Raw genomic sequence first — 16,781 nt, 5'->3', positions numbered from 1 at the left:
ATATTCTTAGCAAGGAGTCAGTCCTGCATTTTTTCAGTATGAAATGCTTCATCATATCCTTTCTGGAGAGCAAAATTCAGGTGCAGAGGGAAAGCCTGTTGCATACCTAGATTAGCTGAAGGCATCACTGAGGAAAGAGAAAATACATAAAAGGAGGAAGCAAGGGATACCAAAATCTCAATTTGCCTACTTCGCAAATAACTTTTTTTTTTGAGGATTAGCCTTGTGCATTATAAATAACTATCAATTATTCAGAATATTTGATTAACCAATTACTCTCATTCTTCCACGATGCTAGGGTATGGATTTCTTCTTCTGAGTCAAGCAAGAATTGATTGCTATATTCACTCCCATAGCACCATCTTCCTTTTTTTAAATGATGAATTTCAGTTGTCATGACACCAGAAAAAGATGGATTCAGCTTGCTGGCATAGTCAGGCATTCTGCTACACTGCTTTCCCCTTTATCCTAGCAATTTGGACTCCAATGCTAAACCCTCACCCCCCTACTACCTCTAAATAAAAGAAGTTCTAAGTAATGTGTTTTTCACAAGTAAATGAAAAGAAGAGGAGAGAGATGACCTGAAGTGACCAAGTGTTTTCTCTCTAGTTTCTGGACAGGCTTCCTTCCTTCTTTCTCTCATCGGCCCCCCTCGGCTCCTTCCTTGGCTCTTCCTATTTGTGGACCACGTGTCTGGGTCACTGTCTTGAGTGCTGGCCTCACGCTCTCACTCTAGCGCTACCCACTTGTTCCTTTCTCTACTTCCCTGACCTCTGGGTTCTCACCTGCTTCCTCTATCCACTCTCTCCTGCTAGCCATCTGACACCTACATGAGTTTTTAGTGACCTCGATTACAATAGGAAAAGGTAGTCCATTCCTGGCAGAAAAAGGGAGACAAACTTTAGGTATCTGTCAGTTTACAGGTAGGACAGAGAAGTCTTCAAGCTCAGGATTGGCAGAAGAGCTCAGGTGCTAACTCCACCCCCCGTCCCGGAGAACACTCTCCTGTAACCTGGGATCGTGTGTAATGTATCCAAGGACATTGAAGTAAAAGCCGAGACCAACTGTTTTCATTATAGCTTGGAAATGCAACCTAGAGAAATAATTAACTTCAAAATTATGTGTACTTTACCCGTTGATAGACAGTCCACTCAAGCTTAAGGTTACAAGGCAAAAATGTCATTCTTTCTAGAGATTTTATGTTGGATCCAAATAGCATCTTAATGTTTTTAGTAAAATGAATCGGTTACATCAGTCAATTATTTTGGTTTTCCATTTATGAGAGCTTTTCCCCTCTATGTGCTATTCTAACAAGAGTTTATATGCCTATGTATTTAGAAAGAAAGGCAAGAAAGAAGGGAGAGAGGGAGGGAGGGAGGAAGAGCCTGAAACTCATTCTGCCATACTTGGGAAAATGTTTTATCTTTCCTTTTTAACTTGAAAACATTCCTTCCGTTTCAGAAAACTTTTAAAGACAGTTCTTCTTGCAGATCATCTGCAACACTATTTTATTCAAAGGCCCTAAAAATGGGTCTTTCTAAAACTTCTCCAGAATCACGCAGGAGACTATACATGTCTTGACCACAATTAACATTCACAGGCAAAAATGTCCTCGGCTTTCTCTTTTTTCCTTTCTTCCAAGTTGGCCAGCGTCTATGAACGGCACCGATTAGCAGTCAAAGCATCCCCTAACCCTCGAGCCTGTGGGAATTTAGGAATTTGCACCCGAGCACGTCAATCCCAAAGGCCTCCTTTACCCTGGAAGAAATCCCTGACAACAAAGGACAAGCGAGAGGCCGGGGGAGGGGCGTAACGCGCTCGGACGCGAAGCACCGAGAACGCGGGCGTCGACGAGCCAGCCGGGCCGCCGCTGGGTCGCTGCGCAGTAACCGTGAGCGGCGGCACGGCCGGGCCCCCTCCGGCCTCCGGGCCGGGCCGCGCCGCCTCTGCAGGGCGCGTGACGCCTGCTCTCCGGCCCCCGCGCCCAAGCCTCCTCGTGGGACGCCGCCTCCTCGGGCTCCGCTTGGCCCGACGGGTTCACACCCGTTCCCCCTCCGCCCACCCACACTCCCGGGGCCGTTGCAGCTGCAGCCGCTCAGCTCGGAAGCGGGCGGGCCCCGTCTAGAAACTTGAGCGGAGCGGCGCGCGCCCCAGCGCCCCGGGACCGGGGCCGGGACGGACGGCCCGCGCCCCTCGCCACCGGCCCAGCTCTGCTGGAGGCACGTCGGCCTCCAGCCTCCACGTCAAGCCTTTTGTGCCGCGGTGGCGGCCCGCCGAGGCGGGGGCTGGAAAGGGTCCCCAACTCGCCCCGTCCCAGCGCCTTCCCGCACGCAAACCTGGGCGAATGGAAAGGGCACGACGTCGCCACTCCTCGAGCCCCGTCTCAACTTGCTCGCCGAACCGCACACTGAAACGTGGCACACGTGGGGACAGCCACCCCGCCCCCCGACTCTCCTTATCCTCCCCCCGACCCCGGGCCGCCCGCGCGCGGCGACCCCCGGGCCGCGGTCCTCCCCCGGCGCCCGGGAAAAGTCCACAGACGGACGGGGGAGGCGGGGAGCGATGCGGTCCGAGGCCGACCGACACCCACTTTCTTCCCGCCACAGCCGCCCCCGAGGCCGAGCCTCACTCACCCATGGCGCCGCGTCCCCCTTCCCTGCGGCCCCTCCGGAGCGCAAGCGGCCGGCGCAGCCCGGGGCCGAGGGCTCCGCGCGCCTCCCCTGCTCCGCGCGCCGCGGCGAGTGACGGCCTCGCCCCTCCCAGCCTCGCCGGCTCCCGGGGCTCCCGGCTCCGCGGCGGCCGCGCAGACCCCTCCCTCTTCCCACCTGCGCCGCGGGCGACTGGCTGCGGCCTCGCGGTTCCCGCCGCGCCCCCCCGCCGGACCCCCTCCCCTCCCCGCTCAGGCCCGGGCGAGCCACGTGCAAACGCCCTTCCCCGCCCCCCTACGTTAAACACACATTACACACCCGCACCGTCTCAGCGCCCCACGGACGACCGGGTAGCCAAGGTAATCGTCCCCAATGCGGAGAGCAGGAAAGATTCTTCCAGAAGAGTTGATGGGATGATTTCTACATTCCCTAAAATCTTCTCTTGTTTTCAGTATTCCAGTTTTTCCCTTAATAACAACATTAAGGCAATAGGAAGAGAAAATTCTCCCTTGAATTTATGTCTCTTTTCTTCTCTGTTAAATATATTTCTTTCTGTAACCTGGTAAAGCTATAAAGTCCTAAAAGAGACACACACACACACACATACACACACACACACACACATCATCATCATCATATGCAGAAGTCATCTGGAAAATAAATGACTCAGTGCAAGAAGCAGTAGATAGTGCTGAAAAAAGCACTGGGCTTGCCAGGTGGGAGGAATCGGTTGTGATTCTGGCTCTACTACTAACATACTGGGAATCAGTTTCTTAATTTGTAACATGAAAGACCTGGAAAAAGTGATCTCTAAGGTCCCTTCAAGCTAAAAAAAAAAAAAAAAATTATATAATTCCTTGGGCTATTGGCCTAGTTCTTTCAGGACTCATAGTGGAGAAGTTATTTCAGTAAGTCAGTCCCCAAAGTATCTCAAGCTCCTTTTTCGTACAGGACACACCCTAAAGTATACAAATCTATGCCATGAACAAGCAGAAGAATGAAATGAAGTGCATGGTTACCAACCTTGAGGAACATTGCTAAGTAATGGAGAAGACACGATACGAAAAATAATTCAGAGCACGTTTGGCAGAAAAACATGAAGAAATGCTGAGCATATCATTAAAATGGCAGAGAAACGTTTGCACAGCTGTTTCTCACGTAATGGAAGAGGCACACTCCTGGAAGGATGCCCTGAATGCCTTTCAATTAAATGGAAATAGAAAGTTGTTCTTGTGGGTGGGGAAAGGAAGTAGTCGATAAAAGTTAAAAGTGTTCAAGATACCATTGAGAAATGCATCACCGTTCTGGAAATCGACGAACATGAGCCGTGATTGTAGCAAAGCATAATACTTATACCTGGGTCCAAGAAAGATAAATGATGAATGTTTGGAGATTAATTCATAAGCACAGCTTTTGGATCACCACAGACAACTTACTTCTTATTTCCTGAGGCTCTATTTCATGATATTATAATTCTAAAATTAGAACTATTCTTTTTCCAGTGGAATTACACCATGATTCTGAAATACGAAATAATAATTATAACATAAATTAAGTGTGGTTTATTAAGTGCCGGGCACTGTTCTAAAGGCTTTACGTTAACGCATATAGCTCTCACAACAAACTTATAAGGGAGATACAGTTGTTCCCACTCTACTGATAAGGAAACTGAGCCACAAAGAAATAAATCACTTACCCAAATTCATATAGATAATAAACAGAAACGTGAGATTCAAACCCAAGCAGAAATGCTCCAGAGCCCATGAGCTTAATCAGTTCACCACACTATCTCTCAATAGTTATGTGGATAGCCACATGCTTGAGAAAGATGGTGGTATCATCTTCCAATATTAAGAATAATTTATAAATATTTTAGATACTCCCAGTAAGAATTCTGAAATACAATAAAGATATATCTCATTATATACTGCTATGTAATGATCAAAATCTTGATGCTGTCTCTCTTTTGGCTGATTATAAATTAATGTGTCGAAATTCAAAGTTTAAGTAATCTACCTTACAGTGACCATACAAATGGGCATCAATATTCTGGATCTCAGATACAAAGAAGCCATTATTTCACCTAAGCTTTAATAAATTACATAATTTTATATGGGAATTCAATTAACTCATTGCCTCAATATATTCTATTCATAACGCCAATTCTCCAGTATTTCTGTTTTCTCATTCCTCTCACCTAATTGTCCATCAGTCCCTACGATTCTGCCTCCAAACCATCTCCCCACTCATCCTCCTTCTCCAACCCCACTGCCTGGGCCACCTCTTCACAAGTCCTGTGCAGATGAGACTAGCACTTCTTTTTTAGAATATGGAGGCTCTAATCCACCACTGAACTCAAAATTGAGGCTTTAGCTAAATCCCGAGATGAGTGGAGAAGTTTCATTCCACATTCTATTGCAAACTGCAGGGGTTTGACCTAGGCACAGAGTGACTGGAGTTTGCTTGAGCATTTTCTGGCTCTGTCAGATATCATTCCAACATCGCCACAGTTTTGATTCATCTTGGGAGAATGTAGAATGAAAAGGAAAGAACACCATCAGTGGGAGACTGGAACACACAGACATTAATTAGTGTGGGCCAGAGAAGTCCATGAATAGGAGTGCAAAAGAAGCGTCTCAGTCTAGGGAAAGAACCCAGAGGAAGTCCTGAGAGGGGAGCGTCCGGAAAAAAGTAGTGTCACCTGGATTAGATTTCACAGACAGAGCCAATAAGATGAGGGCTGAGAAGTTCCCTCTGGATTTAGCAGTTATCAAGTCACTGGTGAAACGAGTGCTGGTTCAATACGTCAAGGGTTCCTGGGAATTCGAAACTGGCCCCCGTACATGGGGGGGCAAAGAGAGACCAAAGGAAGAGGCAGCCACTCCAGGTTGGGAGGTAGCAGGTGTAATAAGGGAGGGGATTGACTTAGGAGGCTTGTCTTGGGGGCCACAAGACCAGCAGATGTCCACCCCTGCCCGCCAGACTCTTCAGAGTTTATAGAGAGAGCCCTTAACCGGGTTCAGTAATGTAGACCATCCCGATGGTCTCAATAACACACTGCTCTCTCAAGGCTGCGTCCTTGAAAACGACTCCGAGTGTGGGAACAGTGGGCAGAAAGTACAGTCCAAGGACAGTGGGGGCGTGAGGAGTCTCCACTGCCTGGGTCCAACTCTCCAGTCACGTCTGCACGATGACCTCCTCCAACAATTAGCAGGAGTATTGTCAAAGGTGAGGAGCAGGTAACTTTGAAGGACAATAGGTAATGAGGAAGTGGGGGGTAGGAAGAGAATGTAGACACCCTATTAGTAGCTCAGCAGGGAAGGAAAGTAGATTGGGACTCGGGTAACAGAAGGGGTAAAGCTACTAAGAGTGTGAATGAAGTTTAAAAGCCAACTTAGTGGAAATAAAGCCAAAAGATGGGGACAGACAGAAGCTTATGTTCAAATATTGCTGAATTAGACCTCAAGATCTCGGAAGTTAAACAATTGGGAGTAAGGCCCAGGGTAAGACCAAAGGAGTAGATTTGCAAAGTGCAGTGGAGGTGATGGTAATTGGTATGGAGGGGAGGGACTTTGAGGACAGGTGTTGGGAGGGTCATCCATAGGCATTCTAAAGTCTACTGCAGTGATATTAGGAGTTGGAAGGAAAGAAAAAAAAAGTCTGAATCAAATTTAAATGAGATAATGCATTTGAAAAAGACCTTGAAAATGTTAAAGAGCTATACAAATGCTAGTTGCAAATGCACATACTAACAGAGAAGATGAATGGAAATAGATTATGGGTGGCCATAAAAGCCAATCAAAATAATTTATATATGAAAGAGTCAAGAGGAAGCCATGGATCCTTGAGCAGGATAACGAATGATGAGAGGGAGGTTTTCGGAGAGCAAGCTGGTTTTTCAGGGAGTGGAAATGCCGTCCACAAGACTCATATCATGTCTGTTGTTTAGCTTAATTTTCTGTTTGTTTCTTTTAGGCTTAAAATATTGGAATGGTCGTTTCATAGCAATATTTATCATACAGATGTGACCCTCAAGCCTTGTTTTCCCTCAAGCAAGAAAAACCAACACCACAGCTCCCAAATAGAGTCCCCTTTCCAGTCCATTGACATGAGTCCTATTCTTAGGAAAGTCTCACCAGGCTTTCGTTCACCTTGAAGGGAAGGGTTTGGTTTTTTTGGTGTTGTTTTTGTTTTTGTTTTTGTTTTTGTTTTCAGTTGGGTCACAAGAGAGTTTTGAAGGAGACAAGGCCTTCTCTTGCAAAGTTGTGGACAAGTGTCTTGTGACAGCTGTAACAGTAAAGCAGGGCGTTATTTGTTTGTTTTTAACTATTGTATTTAAACACAATATATAAGTTAGAGTATACGTGTGTGTGTGTGTGTTTATTTCTATAGAGCCATCCTTCCTCTTGCACAAACATGGCTTCCCCTCTTGTCTCAGACTTCTCCTGGCAGTCTTTTAAGCTTAGCAGTTACGCTTTGGAGGGTCATGGAGGTGCCGGGTACCCTCTTAGTCTGAGCCCTGTGGAGGGGACACCAGGGCAGTTTGCACACCTGCACCCTCCACTGCACGAAGCCCTCTTAGAGGCTGGTGTACGATGCACACACAGAGCGTGTACTTCTTGCTCTGCTCCCACCCGCAGCTCTTCTCGCCCACACCTGGCTCATCTCCAGCACCGCCTTGTTGGGCTCCGTGGAGTTCATGACCTTCTGGCTCCATGTGAAGGGCAGAGACCATAACCTGACCTCCTGACATTCTTTCTTGATTTTATCACTGCCTCGCCTACCTCTGCTGCCCACCACGTCGTGTTTGATCTACTGCAGTCTGCTTTCAACTTGATGCTGGTTTTTTTCCTGGCCAACTTGAAACGCGAGCGTCTGCAGAGGAGATGAAAAATCTCCCCGTGGCCCCTTGCTAGCCCCGGATATCACCTGAAGAAGGGCCTGGGTCACACCTCACGCCATCAGGCAAATTCCACTGGTTTTGCACCTGCACCCGCTGCCCACAGGGGAGGCAGTGTCCTTTGGAGGATGCGCCCTGGGGGGAGATGGTACTGTCTGGGGTTCCTACATGGCTGCTGGTGCCGCGGAGGAGAGGCAGGCACAGGGCCACCCTGGGGGGTGCGCTAGGGAGGTGGTCTTCCTCTCCGCGCAGGAGAGAAGGCTGGAAGGCACTTTAGATGCGCTGCTGGCCTCTGCCCTGACTTCCACTCCTCCCCAGCCACTGATTTTCTGAGTTGCTTCTACTCTGACTCTTCTTCGAGTAAGAATTAAAGGTGAGAGTGACACGTTGGCTGAAACTCCGCTGCTTTGGGTTGGCAGAAACCCTGTGCTGTACCTTGCAGGATGGGGAAGAAGTGCAGGTGTTGGTGGGACCAGCTAAAGGTGAGGGCTTCAGAGTGATGGCGTAGCCCCCCTGCTTGGATCTCATGCCGCCCAGGAGCAGACAGGTGGTCATCACTTTGTCTCACTTCTGCTCCACTGACGAGTCCTGAATCTCCTCCCGTGTCTAACCCAGGGACACCATTACTGCGTCTCTCAGGGATCCTCGCGGTCAGGAAGCGGCTCAGCGCAAGGCCTTAGCTCCCCCTCGTGGCCCACGTTCATCCATGGATGCTCATGGTTTCTGCTAAAGTGCCTCTCTTGCTGGGGGTGAGGGTAGGGCATCTCATGAGCGGGTCTCACACTCCGTGGACACGTGGAACAGTGTCTGCTCTGCTCAGTACCTGCTCCTACATCTCCTTGTCGTCTGTCCATGAAAAGGCAGGGACCCCCTGACCGGCCTGTAGAGGATGGCTCCCAGGCCATACACACGCACCGCAGGGCTGTGGTACTTTTCGCCCTGGAAGAGTTCCCGGTAGCATGTGGGGCAGTGCCACAGAAGGTGCCCAGCTTGTTGCCCTGGGGGAATTCATTGCTGGAGCCAAAATCTCCACCATCAGCCTCCAAAAATAGGTTTTCTGCTTTGGATCTCTCACTCAGTTTGAGCCCCTGTAACAACATAACACAGCCTGGGTGGCTTCAACTACAGATATTTCTTTCTCACAGCTCTGGAGGCTGTGAGGTCCAAGGTCACATACCAGTAGATCCGGCTCCTGGAAAGAACTCTCCTCCTGGCTGGCAGATGGCTGCCTCTCTCTGTGTTCTCACATGGTGGAGAGAGAAAGCTCTGGTCTCACCTCCTCTTCCTGTAATCATGGGGCCGCACCCTTATCACCTCCTCTGACCCCAGTTACCTCCCAAGGGCCCCCCTCCAAATACCGCCACGTTAGGATATCCATGGGGGATCTGTTGGGGATCCAAATCCATCAACATGTGGATTTGGGGGGACGCAGACAATCAGGCCACAACAGTCCCTGAGGACGAGCCACCCCTGAGGACAGGACTGTACGGCAGACATGATCTGGTGGAGGTCGCCTCAGGCCTCTCTCTCTCTCTCTCTTTCTTGCTGCCATGGGCCACAGGGTAATGGGACAAGTCTCTTCCACTGGTTTACTGCACGGCAAGGGCTCCAAGGCCTTCGTGCTTTGGACTCTGTGTGATCGTCCCCAGAGCTTGGTGCAGCTCTGCTGAACCATGTTACTGGTCTTCACGGCCACCCCGTTCCCAGGCAGGATGTGCGCCCACCATCGCCAGCAGGCTTGAGGCGGTGGTAGCTGCCTTTCTGGGTCTAACCCGAGGTGGCCGAGAGGCCCCGCAGTGCGTGGGGCTGACTGCTCCATTTTCTAAAAGGTCAGTTTAGAATGGTGAAAAGCTGCTCCAAATCCCCTCAAAGTAAAGCCGGGCCCAAAGTCCACACAATGGCTAATTTTGTGTGTCAACTCGACTGGCCCAGGGTGCCCAGATTACACATCATTTCTGGGTGTGTCTGTGAGAGCAGTTCTGGAGAAGATGAGCATCTGAACCATCGGACTCAGGAAAGCAGCTCCGCGGCCCCAGTGCAGGTGGGCGGCCTCCCCTCCACGGAGGGTCTGCGAACAGAACAGAAAGGGGAGGCCGGAGGCACTTTTTCCGCCTTTTTCCTGCCTCGTTGTCGAGCTGGGACAGCTCATTACATCTTCTTCTGTCCTGAGACTGGGATTCATACCATCAGCTCCTCTAGCTCTCAGGAGTTTGCTCAGGCTGGACTGAGTCCCACCACTGGCTTTCCTGGGGCTCCGGCTCGCAGACGGCAGATCGTGGGATGGGACTTCTCAGCCTCCGTAATCCCGTGAGCTAGTTCCTTATTATACATATATGCATATAATCTATAATAAATCCATACTATAATATAAAATTATAAATAACAATTACATTATTATATAATAGCAATACAATATTATATAATCTATAATAAAATACATAGGATATATAGTATATATAATATGTATACATTATATATATAAAATACATATATACATATTATATATATTATATATAAAATACATATATTATATATCCTATTGGTTTTATTCTCTGTTGAGCCCTGACTAATACAGTTCACCCAATTAACTGGTCATTATAAAGGGATCAAACCACAATAACAGACAAAAATAATAGTAAACAAAAAAAAACCCTACAAACTAAGTTAAAAAGTAAAAGTAAGAAAATATGAATAAAGGAAAAATAAAACTGAGAAAAAGAAAAACGAACAAAGTGAGAAAAGTAAAAGAAAAGGAAACTGAAAAAAGGCACAAAGAATTTTAAAACGAGAAAAATTAAGAGAGTAAAAGAATTAAGAAAAAGAAAATAAAAAGGAAAAGATGAGAAAAAGAAAAAATACAAAAATGCAAAAAAATATAAAATGAGAAAAGAAAAAATTTAAAAAAAAGAAAAAAGAGTAAGGCATTAAAAATAGTGAGAAGAAAAAAAGGGGGTGAGGGGATAAGAAGCAAAATAGACAAAAAAGTCAAAGAGAAAAACAGGTAACTTTGGTCAGATCCCGCAGGGCACCAAAAACCCTGGATGGTGATGTGATTCCTCTCTTCTGTTTGTTCCCGTTATTACTCCCGTTCTCAGCTCCTTAATGTTTGGTCTGTATCCATACTTATTTTGTAAACACACCAGATTAGTATTTAGAGCCCATAGACTTAAGGATGTGGAAAGTATCAGGCCTCAGTGCCCTTTATATTCTATGGCCTTAGTTTGTATTCACACACTTTTAAAGAATGTGGCATGTTTCTTGCAATGTCCTCTATGCAATTGACATTTATAATCACGTTAGCATCTCTCTTGAGTTAGGCTCATTGGTGTATCTTTTAAAACACCTTCGTTGGAAACGCCTCATAGAGTATCTGTGTGGTTTCCTTTACTTGTAGAATTACCTGTTAGATCTGTGGGAAAGAACTACAAGACAGAGCTGCCAAGTAAACTATGAAAAACCTAATAGTCAAACTTTTTTTATCTTAGATATTGGCATATCCCAATGATCTGTACTGTTCTAGGGTGTGATGGCTTAGGAGTGAATATGATTTGAACCTAATACATTTTTAGAGGATGTCAAATTCAGAACTAGGCAGATCCATCTCCTGACCCTAAATATGGTCCTAAAGTAAATCACTTGAGGAAATTGGATCCCAAAGATTCTAGGTGGGGATTTCTGAAGTGTGTCCATATTCCACTGGAGATCAAAGAAGCCCAACTAAAAGAATTGTGGGCTGATTCACATGACAACTTCTTTCTGAGAGGGCTATTTTATCTTGAAGATTATGAGTTTGGAGGAACTAAGATGACTGGCCTTGGAAAGAATCAGAACATGTCAAATTCCTTAAAAATTTATTGACTTAAATAATTTTGTCTATGTTACACGTAATTAAAAAAAAAAAACCCATTACACTTTGTGTGGAAAGTCAGCATATATTTTTGGCTCGAAGTTTCTCTAGTGTTTTCTGTGGCGTTCCCTCAGTTTATCAGTTATAGTTCTGATGTGCCTTAGACATGAAAAATTGTGAGGCTGGCTGCTCACCTTATGAAATTCTTTTGCCCTTTTGCTCTGTTTTGGGCATCTGCATCTTGCTTTGCTTTCTCTTCCTTTTGCTTTTTCACTTCAGCTAACTGATGGTATAATCTGTAAGAAATTTATATGGAATTAAAGACAAACACTTCAGATATGTGAAAAAAAAACCCAAAAACCTATGCTAGGTGATCCTTCAGTATACATTTTAGTCCTTAATTTATTTCATGTATTGTTCACATGTTTAACCCACAAGAGATATTTTCTAACTCCACTTGCCCCATCACCACCTTATTTTTAGGGAAAAAAGGGAGTTTTCTAGTTAATATCCTCTCACCATTAAATGTTTATAGTCTGAGCAAGCACCCACTGCTGCCACTAAATGCTCCTCAGAAGCTTTTTAATAAAACCTCAGAATTACAAGAGCTCTCAGAATTCACTTAGTTTGGAGCAGAGCTTCTAAAACCATCACATGCATAAATAACATTGGGTCTAGCTGAAGTATATATTCTAGTTTGGTAGGCTTAGGATATTAGAAGCAACCTGATGCAATGGTTTGGAGTCTAGAGTCTGAGTTTTGTAATCACCAACTACCACAAACCACCTGCGTTCATATCCTGTCTCTGCCACTTACTAAACAGGTAAACGTGGGCAAGTGGCTTACATTCTCTCCTCTACTTCTGCCCCTGGAAAACAGCATAATTATAGCACCAACTTCTAGGTTATTTTGAAGATTAAATGAACTTATATAATAAATAATTTATATTATATATAATAAATAATTTTAATATATATTTATTATACTATATATAATTAATATATATGGCTTGAAGTATAAATATATAATACATAAACATATTTAAATATATTATGTATATAAATAATAAATATATACATGTTTTGAAATCACCTGGCATATTGTAAAGGCTCAATGAATGTTAGTTTTATTGCTACTATTAGTTTTTTGTTTTGTTTTGTTTTAATTTATTTATTTTATTTATTTTTATTTTTGGCTATGTTGTGTCTTCGCTGCTGTGCGTGGGCTTTCTCTAGTTGCGGCGAGCAGGGGCAACTCTTCATTGCTGTGCACAGGCTTCTCATTGCGGTGGCTTCTCTTGCTGCAGAGCACGGGCTCTAGGCGCGTGGCCTTCAGTAGTTGTGGCACACGGGCTCAGTAGTTGTGGCTCACGGGCTCTAGAGCGCAGGCTCAGTAGTTGTGGTGCACAGGCTTAGTTGCTCCACGGCATGTGAGATCTTCCCAGACCAGGGCTTGAACCCGTGTCCCCTGCACTGGCAGGCGGATTCTTAACCACTGTGCCACCAGGGAGCCCCTACTATTAGTTTTATTAACACTATTATTATAATTAGCATCTTCCATAATTTATGTCCGATGTACCTTTACTTCTGTTTGTCATTTACTTCTCCTTCACCTGTGGAAATACCTATTTTTTGAGATAGAACTTTTGCATCTTTTGCCCTCTTATAATCCACCATCTCCAAATCAATTGTTCTTCCACATCCTTTTAAATGGATACCGTTTCCCCTGGAGTGACTAGCTTACTTACCTTATCCTTCAATCAGAGCGTCACTCCTCTCTGGGTAGAGTGCCTTATTCTCTTTCCGTTACCTACGTTCCTCCCTGTAGTTTTTACACTAAGTGGATGGCCAATAGATATCATCTATAGAATAAACAGAAAAGTGAATTGAAGCTTTGGTTGTCAATCTAGGCCTTTGCAACTGAAAGAGTAGCATTCATATCACCTGGTAGTTTGTTAGAAATGTAGATTTCAGGTCCCACTTCAGATTTACTTTATGAGGAAAAGAGTGTACCTTGTTCCAGAAGCTGACGTGGGCCAGTATGGCTGGTGAGGAGTGATGGAGAAGTGATGTAGGATTAGAGAGACAGCAAGGAGTCCTACCACATTAGACATTATAAGCCATTGTAGAGAGTCTGCAAATCAGGTTTACTACAATGGGAAAATATTAAGTAGTAGAGTGACTTGAGCTGATTCCTACTTTTAAAGGATTATTTTGTTTGCATTGTGAAAAGGGGAATGGAAGAGAAAGGAACAGAAAAACCAGGCCAGTTGAGAGATGATGTTGATTGGAATTGAAGCAATGGGAGAGATGGAGAAAACTGGACAGACAATTTGGACATAAAACTGACATGATGGGATGTTTGATTGATGTGAGTTGAAAAAGGGAAAGGGGTCAAGAATGCCTCCTGGGTTTCCAGTTCAAGGCTCCATTTATTAAAATGAAGGAGCTGTAGGGAGGAAACAGAGGTCTTGGAGAGACCTCATTTGTACATGTTAAGTGTTGAGATGCCTATGAAGCATCCCAGTAGAAATGTCAAGCTGCCAGTTGGACAACGGAGGACTGAAGTGAGCTGCAGATGCACTTGTATGTCTTCACAGCACAGAGATGTTATGAAAAGCCACAGAAATAGAAGGACTTACTTAGGGGGAGGGTAAAAGTGAGATTCCAGGAAGGAACCTGAGGATTATCGTTGCATACACTGCAGAAGAGTAGGAATCAGTGAATTAGAGAAGTGGCTGATGTGATTGGAAACAGTGAGAGAAGGGGCGGGAAGAGATTGTTTCAAAGAAGGGGTGATACAGAGACAAGTCAGGGAAGGCTCAAAGAAGTACTCTTTAAATCTGGCAAATTGAAGATTCCTAGTGACCTTGGTAAGGGTAATATCTGAGGAGTGGTGGGAATGGAAGCAAACAGATTGTGCTGAAGAGTGAAAGAAAAGGGAAAGTGAAAACGTTGCATCTTGTTAGAAAATTTGCTCTGAGAGGAAGAAGAGAAACAGGGCAAGGATGTTGGGAGTAGAAAGGCATGATGAGAGGAAGGTGGATTCCAGAGCATGCTTATATGCTTATTTGACTAAATCAGGAGGGCAGGAGAAATCGCAGCTGCAAGAGGGAAGGTAAACAGGGGCAGGATGCCCATCTGTAAAGGGGAGGAGGAGGGGGAGGACGAGTACAGACAAGGATGCCGCAGCGGGCTTTGTCAGAGGACGAGTTTCCTCCTCGTAGCATTTTTTGTTCCATTTGGTTGTTGTTTTTCAGCTAAGTATTAAATGAGTTCCTCTTTTAAGGATTATAAAAGGAAGGGTTGTGTACGGCATGAAGAAAGGAGAATGAGAGTATGAGACATCACCTAAGAGAATGATACAGCAAACCTCTGAGTGCTGAGTGGTCATTTGAGTTTACTCAATTGAAGTTAATCATTACAGAGAAATTAGAATGTGATGTATCGAGACCCTGAGACTCAAATTATTATTATTAATTTGAATGTGTCCTTCAAAGCATCGATCTTTGACAGAGAAGGGGTTAGGAGTCTCATAATTCCATCCAATGCTCCTTTCACTCACCTCACATTTCAGTGGATCAGGGAAAATACTTTTTGCTTCATTACAGATGTCTTTATCTCCCCGCCCCCCTCCATTTATTGGGAGATGTCAGGCTTAGCTCTCTCTCTTGAAGATACTTGGGTGATGGTCACTCCTCGTGTTACATCTTCAGCTACCGTACCCTCCTCCCAGCTACTGTCTAACCAGTGCAGGAGCTCAGGAGGCACAGCCGGGGAAGAAGCTATGCTTAGCCTGCAGACAAGCAGAACTAAATAACACCTACGAGAGGTGCGATGGCTCTGATGAGCGCGTCTCCTCCAGGCAGACCTGCAGGCTGGGAACACACCTCCCGAGCAGGTTCTACGGTCTCCACTGCCTCCTCCAGACACTCCAGGCTGCGCACAGTGTACTCCTATCAACAGCTCTCTGTTCTCAAACCAGGGGGGCCCAACTCCACCACACCTTGAAAGGGGTCATAGGTCAGAAGACTGAACCGAGTGACGCCCTGACGTCTGGTGGCTCTGGCCAGTGACCCTAGTCAACACTAACAGCTGACTGTCCCTGGGCTTGCCTTTCACTGTCGTCGGAGGCCCTTCCTCTATGGATGACAAGTAAGGGGCATCTTTTGTGATGGGTGCCTATGAGCTTAGAACTTCACGTGGATGTTGCTTCGGGAATATCTCCACCCTTTCCTTTCTCTCTACAGAACAATTCATTCTTGTAACGTTGTCTTAACACATTTCAATACCAATTACACTTCTCCTCCTCCCTGGGTAGGCACTTTGTGCCTCTCAGATGTAAAATCCCTGAGAAAGTGTCTCTGTTTTCTACATGTGACATGGAAGATGGCACTAACCTTCTGTGATTACCTTTTCCCAGCATAGAAGCCCTAGAGCAAAGGACCTTCTCACTCCGGATACTGTACCACAGTCTATGGCGGAGTCTGATTGGCTCTGCTGGAGATCATGTGACCACCTGTGGGCTGCTCGCTTTTGTCAAGGGGTTGACACACTACCGTCAGTCTGCACGGCTCCTGTACCAGCCCTGAGCTACCACTTGGGAGACAGAGGGAATGCTGCACATAAAATTTTGGTTTTGATAGCGCCATCAGGACAAAATGGAATAAGAGAGACAGTTCCTCTTTAAAACTAGCCATGCTGGGAAGATGTACACTATGGCTCATTGATAATAATTTAGAAAAAATGTTGCCAAAGACCAATAAATATTTATGGATAACATTAGTACATTTTGATCGTCCTCAAAATTAAAAAAAAAAAAAATCTTTTCAAATTTAGTGTCTTTCTTCCCAGACTTGCAGAAAAAAATTTTTTTTAATATTTTTAAGAGTGTTTGACATTGATCTAAATGAAAAATTAGGAAATATGACCATGATCTGTAATTTTATCCAAAAGTGTTAGGTGATGTAGTACACTGTAAATTATCACATGTGCCATATTATGTAAATAAGCACAACCAACACCATTTTTCAAAGTCACATAAAAATGTTTAAGAAATCACGGATGCCCTTTAGATAGTAAAAGTAAAGTGTGACAGGCAGAAGTTAGAATAATTTATGTAAGAAGAAATGTAGATTCTTCACGTAAAATAAGCTCATTGAAGGATATGCCATTCTACATGCCCCAAAGGATAGGGGGGAAAGTTAAGAAACTTCACCTTCAGTCTATTGTGAAATGTGGTCCAACTACCAGAAGCAAATGAGACATCATTTCTTTCCACCACTAAAGCAGTTTTAAATGTTGTTCAATTTACTTTAGATATAGTAAGGATAAAAATGATTTGATAATTCTTTTCCAGTATGAACAAATCTATATTTCTCTTCCAA

At 45.1% G+C, this 16,781-nt stretch overlaps 1 protein-coding gene across 2 annotated transcripts in view; it reads right to left on the bottom strand.

The window, feature by feature from the left end:
• The window catches only part of GPM6A (glycoprotein M6A), a 257,938-nt gene extending 255,142 nt beyond the window's left edge, over window positions 1-2,796 (bottom strand). The window contains exon 1 of one of the 2 annotated variants that reach the window (XM_068532117.1): window positions 2,634-2,796. In XM_068532117.1, coding sequence (XP_068388218.1) covers window positions 2,634-2,637 — 4 coding nt within the window. In that variant the 5' untranslated portion in view covers window positions 2,638-2,796. Of the gene's footprint in view, window positions 1-2,336; window positions 2,389-2,633 lie in introns of those variants that run through there. The other variant, XM_068532120.1, reaches the window with a different exon arrangement.
• Between the last annotated feature and the right edge of the window lie 13,985 nt (window positions 2,797-16,781).

Source organism: Eschrichtius robustus, chromosome 21 (genome assembly GCF_028021215.1).
Source record: "Eschrichtius robustus isolate mEscRob2 chromosome 21, mEscRob2.pri, whole genome shotgun sequence".
In the NCBI taxonomy this organism is placed as follows: domain Eukaryota; kingdom Metazoa; phylum Chordata; class Mammalia; order Artiodactyla; family Eschrichtiidae; genus Eschrichtius; species Eschrichtius robustus.
Note: the sequence above shows the minus strand (reverse complement) of the source record. Positions and strands in the feature narration are given on the sequence as shown.